The sequence below is a fragment of the Cotesia glomerata genome, linkage group LG3, assembly GCF_020080835.1.
Source record: "Cotesia glomerata isolate CgM1 linkage group LG3, MPM_Cglom_v2.3, whole genome shotgun sequence".
NCBI classification, from domain to species: Eukaryota; Metazoa; Arthropoda; class Insecta; order Hymenoptera; family Braconidae; genus Cotesia; species Cotesia glomerata.
The window spans coordinates 3,458,714-3,470,521 of record NC_058160.1 but is presented as its reverse complement, the minus strand read 5'-3'; the positions used below and the strand labels follow the sequence as shown (position 1 = coordinate 3,470,521).

Below are 11,808 nucleotides of genomic sequence, written 5' to 3'. Positions count from 1 at the left end.
GAGAATAAATCTAAAAAAAAAGTAATTATTTGTAATTATTACTCGTCTTCTTATTCGATGTCAATAGTATAATTTTTTTATAAACATCCAAGCAGCTTGTAAACAAAATAAATGTAAGGTAGCTTAACCTATATATTTATGCTGAGTTTGTGTACGTAAACAAACCGGTTGGGCGTCACGTGTGAGTCGTAATATTTCATGAAAATCTTCAATTTAAATTGATTTATAGAGTAATAATTTTATTAAAAATGATGTACCAAGTGATAGTTTTGTTTAACGGTTATTCGAAACAATTAGAAGACGGCAAATCAGAAGCTAATTGCTCGTGTACCTTGATAAAAGGTCAAGAGATAAATATTATTGTTGACACCATGACTGCGTGGGACCGTGATAAAATTTTGACAGGTAGTTTTATATAAAAAAAATAATTTTAAGTGATAAATTATTATTAATTGTAATTAACTATTCTTTTATTTTGTTTTTAGCACTAAGAAGTCATAATGTTAAACCTGAAGAAATAAATTATGTTGTGTGTACTCATAGTCATGCTGATCATATCGGTAATAATAATTTATTTACACACGCTCAGCAACATATTGTAGGTTACTGTATTCATAGAGAAAATTTATTTGATGAATTACAATTGAGTACCAAAGGTAAAAAATTTATTTTAAATTATTTTGCAATTTAATTATATAATACTAGTTTTTTTTTTTTTTTTTTTTTTTTTTTTTTTCCCATTTATTAAATTGAAATAAAAAAATATTTTTTAAAAATTGCACTTGAAGTTTTTCAAATTTTTTACAAATGAAATTTTTTTTCTTATTTTTTTTTAATAATTTTTTCAATTAAAAAAATTTTACAAGATATCGACTAACTTAATTTTAATTATTCATTAAGAATTAAAAAGAATTTTTAAATAATAATATTATTATTATTATTATTATTATTTTAAAATTTCTTCTTATAATTAACTTATATAATAATAATAATAATAATAATGATAATAAAATAAAGTTTTTTTCTTTTATTCATTAAACTGAAATAAAAAAATATTTTTTAAAAATTGCACTTGAAGTTTTTCAAATTTTTTACAATTGAAATTTTTTTTTAATAATTTTTTCAATCAAAAAAATTTTACAAAATATCGGCGAACTTAATTTTAATTTTAATTTTAATTATTCATTAAGAATTAAAAAGAATTTTTAAATAATAATAATAATATTATTATTATTTTAAAATTTCTTCTTAGAATTAATTTAAATAATAATAATAATAATAATAATAATAAAAAAATAAAGTTTTTTTCTTTTATTCATTAAACTGAAATAAAAAAATATTTTTAAAAAATTGCACTTCAAGTTTTTCAAATTTTTTACAATTGAAATTTTTTTTTAATAATTTTTTCAATCAAAAAAATTATACAAGATATCGGCTAACTTAATTTTAATTTTAATTATTAATCAAGTATTAAAAAGAATTTTGAAATAATAATAATAGTTTTATAAATTATTATTATTATTATTATTGCTTAACAGAGAATAATTATTGGAGCGGGCAAATAAATTAATACTTTTTGTTTAACGCAACGTTTCGCAATAGTTTATTGCTTCCTCAGGGGATAACAAATTAAATAATTATAATTATTAAACACGAAGTATTAATTTATTTGCCCGCTCCAATAATTATCCTCTGATGAGCCACAATATTTATAATTGAGGAGCTGATACACTTACACGATAAATAATAATGATAATAAATACAAATCAATTTCAATTATTTACATTTATTTAGGTGAATATCAACTCAATGAAGATTTGAAAATAATTGCAACACCTGGTCATACATCTGAAGACATAACACTCTTAATAAAAAATTGTAGAATAATAAACACTGATGTAAATGATGTTGATGGATCTCAGGCCTTGCAGACGTATTGTGTAGCTATTGTCGGTGATTTATTTGAAAAAGAAGCTGACATCGCTGATCCAGAAATATGGAAGTCGGTAGGCAAAAAAGAACTCGAGAAAACTCAGGCTAAAAATCGCCTGATGATTATCAAGTCCGCTGATTATATAGTACCTGGGCATGGACCTATGTTTAAAGTAACTGAAGACATGATAAGACAATTAGAATCACAGTTGTAATTAAAATAACTTATTACCTTTGCAACACAATATTTTATTTATAATCAAACAAATTAAATAATTATAATTATTAAAAAAGAAATTGGATCGGCGTAGCATTTACCTGCAATGCTTTTCTTTTTTTTTTATCGTAATAATAATAATAATAATATAATACTGATTGTGATTACTTATTGTAGTTATATCGTATTCCCATATAATATCATAAAAATAATTATTATTATAAATGTACATTAAAGATTGTAGTGTAGATTGTAATAATTATATTGCGAGAGAAGAAAATATAAATATTTAATTTGAACTATTTTATGATGTCAAGTACGCTATTTAAATTAGATGTTGGAGTACGGCAGTGTATGATGGCTAGGTAACCTTGCGTCAAATGACTGTAAATAAAAAAAAACACAAAACAAACAAAAAAAATGAATGAAAAAAATCAAAAATCATTTTTAAATGTTTTAATTGTAGGTAACTAATCATTTAAAAGCTAATCAGTAATATAAAAATTTAATCAATAAAAGTTTTACCATACACCAGAAATTGTAAGTACATGCAATAATAATTATTTTTATTAGTTTATTAATAATCGGTAATTAGTAATTGTTAATAAATAAAATCTAATAGATAGATAATTAATTACCATGGAATTGTTGCATTAAAAATTTTTAAATACAATTTTAAAAAATATATCAATGCTATTAATGAACAATAAAATTACAATCGTTTGAAAATTATTTTAATTTGATTGGCATTTAAGGATTTTTAAATATATTTTATTTAAATATTTAAAGCACGCACACACATACAATAAATAAAATCTATGCGCTCATGGACACAGCAAATTTTTATTTTATATATTTATATAAATTAATATATTAAATCCACATATTTTTACACTATTTATCATTTTTATTTTTATAATAAATATATTATTGTCGTCAAAAAAAAAAAAAAAAATAATAAATATTTTAATACTCATATCGCAGAAAGTACTTTCAGCCGCTGTTAATGTTTCATTATTAAATTATGTTATTATAATCATTTTATGTATTTGTCTATATAAATAATTGAGGTATTACAACTGTCACAATTTGCTACTTGCAGTGCGGAGTAATTTCAACGCACGGTATTGATTTTTCATTAATAATAATAAGTTAATACAATAAAAGTGTATGCGTGTAAATAATCTGGATCAATTCTATTTCCTGTAACATATATTTGATGTCGCGTATATACACGCGCTAGAAAGCTGAGCAATAATTAATTAACGTTTCTATTAATTCACAATAATTTTTTTTTCATACACGCATACACTACAAGGATTTTTTTTATATTGTCGCGGTAATTTTTTCTGTAACACGTCTAATTATCTAATCAAAAAAAAAAAAAAATATTAAATTGTCAAAATAATTATAAAAAAAAAAAATTATTTTATAAGCAATAAACAATACTTAATTCTTCTATTATTCCATCAAAATAAAAACATACTACTTATACTTTTTATATAATTCTTCACGATATTTAAAAAAAAAATATTTCTTCGTTTGAAATTAATTAAATTTTTAGAAATTTTTTATGGAAATTAAATAAGTATCAATTAATTTATAATAATAATAAATAGCAACAATAACAATGGTATATCTATCTTCTGTGCAAGTTAAGGATAACATAAGGTTCATCAGTTGTTGTAGTTGTAGTTGAGTTAGAAAATTCAGAATTGTTATTTGGCTGGTAGCAGGGGTTAACAGTGTAATTCAAATTATTTGACTGGTGAAAACTTACCGGTTCAAGACTCCCGGTATTCCAGTCACTTGCCCCCCCTCCTACCTGATCGCGCTGATGCGAGTGTGCTAGACATAAATCTGAATCTGAATCAACTCTTCTCACGTTATTTAATTCCTCCTAGAAAATTTTTATTCATTATTAAGTTTTAGCTCTTAAAATTATTAAGGAGGAACGCCACTGTAACAGTCGAAAAAAAAGGGGATATTCGGGAATTTTTTTGACAGAAAAAATAAAGGAATTTGGAGATCGGATTTTTTTTATTTTATTAAGGGTATATTAAAGATTATTACCCGAAATTTTTATTAAAAAATATTCTATTATTACAATAATTAATTAAACGTTTCTATTAATTCACAATAATTTTTTTATACACGCATACACTACAATAGACTCAAGGATTTTTTTTATATTGTCGTGGTAATTTTTTCTGTAACACGTCTAAATATCTAATCAAAAGAAAATATCCTTTTCAAAAATGTTAAATTGTCAAAATAATTATAAAAAAAAAAATTATTTTATAAACAATAAACAATACTTAATTCTTCTATTATTTCATTAAAATAAAAATATACTACTTATACTTTTTATATAATATTTACGATATTTAAAAGAAAAATATTTTTTCGTTTGAAATTAATTAAATTTTTAGAAATTTTTTATGAAAATTAAATAAGTATCAATTAATTTATAATAATAATAAATAGCAAAAATTTCAATTTTCAAAAAAATCGCGACTGATTGAAAATTTTCTCATTATTTTTACTGTTTTTTTTTTTGTTTTAACCCGGCTAAAAAAAATCTTTAAAATTCCGTACGTGCAACAATAACTAGATTCTTACTGATTAAAAATCAATTTGGGTTTTTATTTTCAGATGATCCGTTTTTGAGTTATCTATGCGACCATGGAGGGGGAAATTTTTTCTAGTGCTCTACGAGATTGTTAATAACTTTGTAATAATTAAATATTTAGGAAAAAACTTTCATTACATTAAAAGATCGTAGACTCTGTGCATGCGCCATCTTCTTGACGCGGCTGATTCAGGGGAAGGTGGATTGTGAACGTCTGGCAGACTCTATCACTACTACTTTTAGAGCCCCGACCTGGAGGGATAGTACTCCCTTCCAGCTTCCACTCGCTGGCACCAACTTTGCTACATCTGCCCCCATATACCGATTAATAAGTGCCTTCAATACTTTTTACAAGATAGATAACAGTTTGGATGTTTATAAAATAAGTATTTCTGAATGTTTTTCAAAACTTTGTATGTCAAACATTGTATAAACTGGAGCAAAATATTTACTTTCGATAGTTAATTATATAGTGACTTATCATAATAATAATTTTAAATTAAACACTTTGTATTAAATTGTATGTAACATGGAACCCGATTAATGGCTTTGCTGTAGGGTTCATTGAACTGATAAAAAATAAAATAAAAAAATAAAATTACCACTGCGTTATCTTTCTATTATCAAGATTGCATAAATCTCTACAATGATATAATAACTTATCTCTACAATGATATAATAAGCAACTGTCTCTCTCAAAAATAAGTTAAACAATTTACACTCAATGTACTTATTATGTTGCTTTAAAATATTACAATAAATTACCATCAGAGATGAAAACTTTGAATGATAAGAAGAAGCTAATAAATAAAAAACTGAGAGAATGGATAAAAATAGATAATTAGTTAAAAATCGTGATATTAATATAATTTCTGCAATAATATTACTTATAAAATTTGTATAAACTACAAACTTGCTAGGCTGATATTCTTTTTAATCTTATCAAGTGATTGTTGATAATAAAATATATAATTTAATATGTACTCGTTCTATGCACAGGTGCTATACGCACCTCTATAGAATTTTTTTATAACAAGAATAATAAATAAAATATATAAAAAAAATCTTTAATATACCCGTAATAAAATAAAAAAAATCCGATCTCCAAATTCCCTTATTTTCCCTGTCAAAAAAATTCCCGAATATCACCTTTTTTTTCGACCGTCACTGTGGTGTTTCCACTTAAACAATAAAAAAAAAAAATATAATAAAATAGTACCTGAGATAATTGCTGAGCTGTGGTAAGAAGTCTAGCGAGAGGTGTACAGCAAACCGGCAAAGTCTCCAGCAGAGTTGGCCGTGAGTGTGTGAGAAGCGGTTTCATGTAGCGGGTGTCAAAGTCACCCCAAACCCTCGCTAGGAAAGCCTTTTCATTTGGCGGTGACCACGAGGAGGAAGATGCCTTGTGTCCTGATAAATTCGGACCACTTCCACCCGTACTGCCCGCGTCTCCCTGTGAGCAATTATCCTGCATCGAATTGTACTGCAATGAATAATTAATTTAACAAACCGCTATTAACTACCGCAAACTCTAGGAACCCAAATAAAATTATTACATTTAATTACTTTACACTAATTACTTTTAATTACTTTACACTAATTCAGCGTTTTAAATAATAATTTATAATAATAATAATTGTAGCTCAAAAGCTGTGAAATAATAAAACTATATGTGAGTGTGAAAATGAAAATAAAACCTACCGGAGGACTTTGGCCTCGATGTAGCTGCAGATTTCCATCGCAAGCGTATCCACATGCACTGTCGACGCCACTAGTCTATTTAAACAATATTTTATATATTTTTTTTTTTTTTTATTTAAACATTTACTTCTATGTTAGGTGTTGTTCCGCCGGTAGATTAGTAAAAATAATAAATTTCTTGTTATTATTAATAAAAAAAATTAAATAAAATTTGATGATGGTGTTAATGCAAAACGTATTTAAAATAAGCGCTTAGCAATTTAATTTTATAATAATTTATAGCAATCAATGACAAGCGAATCCAATATGTAATAAAAAATACTTACATGTCTAACTTGACCATGAGTGGCGGATGTTGATGAAGTAAGTCCTTCTATTTCTTCGTCTACGCCGATTCTATGTTAGAAATAAAAATCGTTATTTTAATTTAATTACAGTAGATAGATATTTATAAATCGCGTGCCTAGAGGTAAAAGGGCGTAAGACTAATGGTTAATAGGAATTTGTGCTGAAAGGGCGTATAAAAAATTTTTTTTTTGCCATTCGGTTTGAAATAGTCTGAAACGTAAAAATCTGTGAAAAAAAAAAAAGTTGAAATACTAAAGCTAAAGGGCGTATCTCAAGACATAGAATAATTACTTACGGAATTTTAAACCAACTAAGGAATTGTGTGGTCATACCACCTTGAAGTATAACAGTAAGAATAACAATAAGACTTGTAGTTGTTAACATTGATTGTCGTGCGTCGGAAACAGTATTTCTTATTGCTAAGGCAAAGCTCATGGCCCCTCTTAGACCTGAGCAGAACAGCATGTGTTGAAAATTCATCGAAATTTTGGGTTTGCGTGCTAAGTTGAGAATAAACGCCAGGGGGTAAACATTTGCTGCACGGCCTATCAACGCGCAAATGAATCCCACGATGATGAACCCTGGCTCGAAGCGATGTTTCGGGAACGTAAACATCGACACTCCGATGTAGCTGAATATGAAGTTTTCGGTGAGGAAAGTTAGGAGCTCAAACAGCTGTTTCGTGCGCTGTCGCGACTCTATGCTCAGGTTGTTGTAGGTATAATGAGCTTGGCAGATACCACAGAAAAGCACCGCTACGATACCGGTTAAATCAGCGGCTTCGGCGATTAAAAATGTGCTGTATGACATCAAAACGAATAAGGCTGACTCCAGCAGCGGAAAATCACGTACCCGCGTGAATTTCGTCAGTAGCGCAGTGACACAACCCATTGTTGCGCCAATCAATAATGATAATCCGAATATGCGAAGAAAATCACTCAGTGCTTGGAAGAACGCTAGGGTTTCAAAGCCACCAGTTCCTGTTTGATATCTCGCTCCATAATTTTGAATTGACCTGTAATATATTTTTTTTTTATTTAATTTGAGGGTAATTTACTACGATACTAAATTTAACAGACATTGAATAATTTTTTAGATTTTTATAACAACTAAATTATAATCAAAAAAATTTCACATGTAATAATTCAAAAAAATATATTTTTTATAATAATTGATTGATTATAAAAATTCCAAAAATTTTCAGATGTCTGCTAATTTCAGTATCATAATTTGCTAGATTATTTAAATGGTATCACAACAAAATACCCGCGTTTATGTTAAAGAAAGAAAAAAATTTTTTTCAAAAATTAGTCTTTAAATATAAAAAATAAGCTTAATAAAAGAGAAATATTTAAGTAGATAGCTTCAATTGATCTCTAAATCATGTTTTTACATTTTTTTGTTTCATATTATGCTCTTTTGTATATTCACTTTAAAATGATGCTTGTGCTTTTAGTATTAAGTTTTGATAGTTTTGCTTCTCCAGGTCTATGTACAGGTGCTTTTTGTAACACCTCTATAGGTGCATACTTTGTATTGTATATCGACGGTCTATCTAGCAATTGGTCTAACTCCTTATTTTTTAGAGGGTGATTTTTTAACATTTTAATGTAGTAACAGTCCAATTATAAATTATTTTAATGATCTAAACCAAAACATTATACCTCTATTAGATATTAAATGATTTTTTAAAGTGATAATAAATTTTTAACTAATTGTTTTTTCGTACAAATGGAAGATTCTCTAAAATGGAGTTATACAATTTGCTAATTAGAACGTCGATATACTATTTTGTATCCTGGTATTAATAAATAAATAAAATAAAAATGTTTGGGTATTTTGTCACGCAGCCATTTAAATGTTAATACTTACCCACTTAATACTATAGCTACCGCATCATTCAAAACACTCTCACCAAAAACTAAAGCATATAAATTAACATCGACATGTAGATCATTAAAAATTGATATTATTGTCAATGGGTCTGTCGGTGATATCAACGCTCCGAAATACAGCGTATCGAGAAATCCAAATGACTCGGATATATTCGGTACTAGTTTGAAAAATCCATACATTAACAATCTGTAATAAATTATTTAATAAATAAAATTTTAATTGGTGGATTATTATAAATAAATGTTATTTATTTACCCAATAACTACTGATGAAATTGTAGTGCCTATAAGAGCAAACATCAGAATGGCACCGAGATTACGGAAAAAATATTTCTGAAAAAAAAAATACTTCAATTAGATTACTGATTACTTGGAATTAAGAATAACAAACTGATAATAAATATAAATCTTACGTACTCGTTTCAAACTATAACCAGCGTGAAATATTATCGGAGGTAATATGATATTGAAAAATACCTCTGGATCAAATGTAGCCTAAGCAAAGTGCCAGATAAAGTAATACAAATAATAAATAAATAAATAACTTGTATTGTATAAATTTATAAAATACACTGAGAAAAAAAAATTTTTGTCCAGAAAAAAATTTCTTGGCTCAAGAATCGTTTAAAATAAATTTTAGTTTTTTGATAAAAGAATATCAATATCTATCATGATTAAGGTGGCGCAAAAAAACCGACTATTTCTTTTTTTTTTAATTTTTCCTGAAAGTTTCAGTTCAAAATGTGAATTTTAAAAGGTCGCTCATAATTTTTTTTTTAATTTATTAGTGATTATTTAATTGGATTAGCATTTTTTGACTCTGAAATTTAAAAAAAATTATGAGCGACCTTTCAAAATTTAAATTTTGAATTGAAACTTTCAGGAAGTTATTTTTTTTTGGTCTATAAAAATATGACGTAACGAGAAAAAAAATAAAAAAATAAAAATTTCGACTTTGACGATTTTTGGAATTTAAAAAAATTTGGAGCGATTTTTTAAAAATTTTTTTTAAGCTTTCCTTTGGAAAGAGCTCTTAAAACATCAAAAACTAACATTTTTTCACTCGAGACTAAAAAAAAAAAAATAGGTTTTTTTTGCGCCACCCTAATCATGATAATAAAATATTGGCATTAATTTTGATAGATTAACAAACGAATAGGTTCACTTGAATTAAACAAAAAATAATTCGATCAATTCTTGAGACAAAAAAATATATTCTTGAAAATTATCAAGAATATACATTCTTGTGACAAGAAAATTTTCTCAAGAGTAATACTTTTTTTTCTCAGTGTAAAATGCATTAATAATTTACCATATAGTAAATTTCATCTTCTTCTCTATAAATTTCTCCTCTAAACGAGTAAGAAAAAGTTTTATTCTTAATATTACCGCCTCCTTTGTCTTCAGGAAAGCGAATCCACAAGGAGTCTGGTGGTACTGACTGGTTGTATCTGCTGTGCTCGGTATCTGTCACAACTGGCATATGATGAATCGTATTATTTCCATCAGTTGTCTTTAATGCGTATCGGATAATCGCTCCAACAATTAGACCTGTCATTTATCAATAAATAAGTACAATTAATAATCAATAAAGTTAACTTTTAAAAACTAAAAATAGTCACCATAAATTACAGCAAGACCCGTTTCGTGGAGAAATCTCAATCTGCGATGTTTAAATGTCCAGATAGTCAGAACGGTGAGTGTTAGTAAAAATGTGTATATTAGCAGATTGATACTGTCAAGGCGATGTAAAAACTGTGCTTTGGCATCCAGTTCAATATCTGTGGATGCTCCATTGCAAATTTTGTTGATCAGTGCAATTGAAGCGATCAGGCAGAACACAATGAAATTATTTGAAATTGTCATCGTTGCGATCACTTATGACAGCGCAATTACAAAAATAATAATAATAATAACAATAACAATTAAATAAAAAATATTATAAAAAGAAATCAAATAGATTCACTTTTATAAATAGTAATTGTAGTGTTTCTGTACTTGCTCCAGCACATATTGAATTTATTATTATAATTACATAAATTTATAATAAAATTTATCGGAGATTATTTCACTAGTCGATTATACGACGTACAAGATAACAGAAGTGACCTTCTGTGATTATTTTAAATTCGCTTTAGAAACTGTTTAATTTTTTTATTAACACAAAAACACTGCATGAAATAAATATTTATTTTTTAATGTATATTTTATTCAAATTAATTATATTAAAATTAAATATATCCATTATTGCGCAAATCTAATCGTCACAACAGCTGAGGAGGTTAAATTGCTGACAAGACTAAATCAACTTAAACTTCCACTCAAGTGTGTATATTCTATTTTATTACTTTTTTATATACATTTGAGAATTACACACGCACAAACATACATACTCAACTCATCGCACATTAGAATAAGTTATCGACTGAGTAACTGTCAGGAGTGGGAGTTTACGTGTTCATAAATACTTGTAATAATGCATAAAATGAAGTTAGCCGACATTTCAAAATTTTTAGAAATTTTTTATTGTAAAAATTTCAATTAAAAAAAAAATTTCACATGTGAAAAACTTGAAAAGCTATAAGTGCAATTTTTTAAAAATATCTTTTTAGTTGTAATTTAATTAATAAAAAAAATCAAAAATTTTTAGGCGTCTGCTAACTTCAGGTCATTAAATAATAATACTAAAGTTAACCGACGATTTTAATTTTTTGATTTTTTTTTAATAATTAAAATAAAACAAAAAATTATTTTTTAAAAATTGCACTTACAGATTTTAAAATTTTTTATAAGTGAAATTTTTTTTTTATTTTTTTGTAATCATTTTTTCAATAAAAAAAAATTCGAAAAATTTTTAAATGTCGGCTAACTTAATTTTCATCATTAAATAATGAAAATGAAGTTGGCCGACATTTAAAAATTTTTATGAATTTTTTATTGGAAAAATTTCAATTAAAAAATTAAAAAAAAATTTCACATGTTAAAAACTTGAAAAGCTATAAGTGTAATTTTTTAAAAATATCTTTTTAGTTGTAATTTAATTATAATAATGCGCATGTTCAAAATGGCGGGATACCGCTACT

General features: G+C 26.1%; 2 protein-coding genes across 9 annotated transcripts; one reads left to right on the top strand and one right to left on the bottom strand.

The window, feature by feature from the left end:
- Positions 1-59: 59 nt before the first annotated feature.
- Positions 60-2,298, top strand: LOC123260807 (metallo-beta-lactamase domain-containing protein 1). Of its 2 annotated transcripts, none has more exons than XM_044722160.1 (3): positions 60-405; positions 486-560; positions 1,795-2,298. In XM_044722160.1, exons 1-3 carry the CDS (start codon positions 249-251, stop codon positions 2,145-2,147), a joined length of 585 nt encoding a protein of 194 aa, XP_044578095.1. In that variant the 5' UTR covers positions 60-248; the 3' UTR covers positions 2,148-2,298. The 2 variants fall into 2 exon arrangements, with proteins under 2 accessions (XP_044578095.1, XP_044578094.1); XM_044722159.1 differs by having other exon boundaries at positions 67-405; positions 486-656.
- Positions 1,977-11,106, bottom strand: LOC123260763 (sodium/hydrogen exchanger 7). Of its 7 annotated transcripts, none has more exons than XM_044722074.1 (11): positions 10,348-11,102; positions 10,038-10,276; positions 9,143-9,220; positions 8,982-9,058; positions 8,703-8,912; positions 7,126-7,845; positions 6,809-6,878; positions 6,483-6,557; positions 6,001-6,264; positions 3,930-4,049; positions 1,977-2,109 (listed from the first exon to the last, which is right to left on the bottom strand). In XM_044722074.1, exons 1-11 carry the CDS (start codon positions 10,589-10,591, stop codon positions 2,101-2,103), a joined length of 2,106 nt encoding a protein of 701 aa, XP_044578009.1. In that variant the 5' UTR covers positions 10,592-11,102; the 3' UTR covers positions 1,977-2,100. The 7 variants fall into 7 exon arrangements, with proteins under 7 accessions (XP_044578009.1, XP_044578006.1, XP_044578004.1 ...); XM_044722071.1 differs by lacking the exon at positions 1,977-2,109 and adding an exon at positions 2,158-2,533; XM_044722069.1 differs by lacking the exon at positions 1,977-2,109 and having other exon boundaries at positions 3,534-4,049; positions 6,001-6,249; positions 10,348-11,106.
- Positions 11,107-11,808: the final 702 nt, after the last annotated feature.

Excerpts from the sequence above, each read along its gene's own strand:
- LOC123260807 (XM_044722159.1), top strand. The coding sequence starts at position 249 with ATGATGTACCAAGTGATAGTTTTGTTTAACGGTTATTCGAAACAATTA. Across the intron at positions 406-485 it reads CCGTGATAAAATTTTGACAG|CACTAAGAAGTCATAATGTT; the intron begins GTAGTTTTATAT and ends TTTTGTTTTTAG. Across the intron at positions 657-1,794 it reads ATTACAATTGAGTACCAAAG|GTGAATATCAACTCAATGAA; the intron begins GTAAAAAATTTA and ends ACATTTATTTAG.
- LOC123260763 (XM_044722068.1), bottom strand. The coding sequence starts at position 10,591 with ATGACAATTTCAAATAATTTCATTGTGTTCTGCCTGATCGCTTCAATT. Across the intron at positions 9,059-9,142 it reads CTGGTTATAGTTTGAAACGA|AAATATTTTTTCCGTAATCT; the intron begins GTACGTAAGATT and ends TTTTTTTTTCAG. Across the intron at positions 8,913-8,981 it reads ATTTCATCAGTAGTTATTGG|ATTGTTAATGTATGGATTTT; the intron begins GTAAATAAATAA and ends AATTTATTACAG.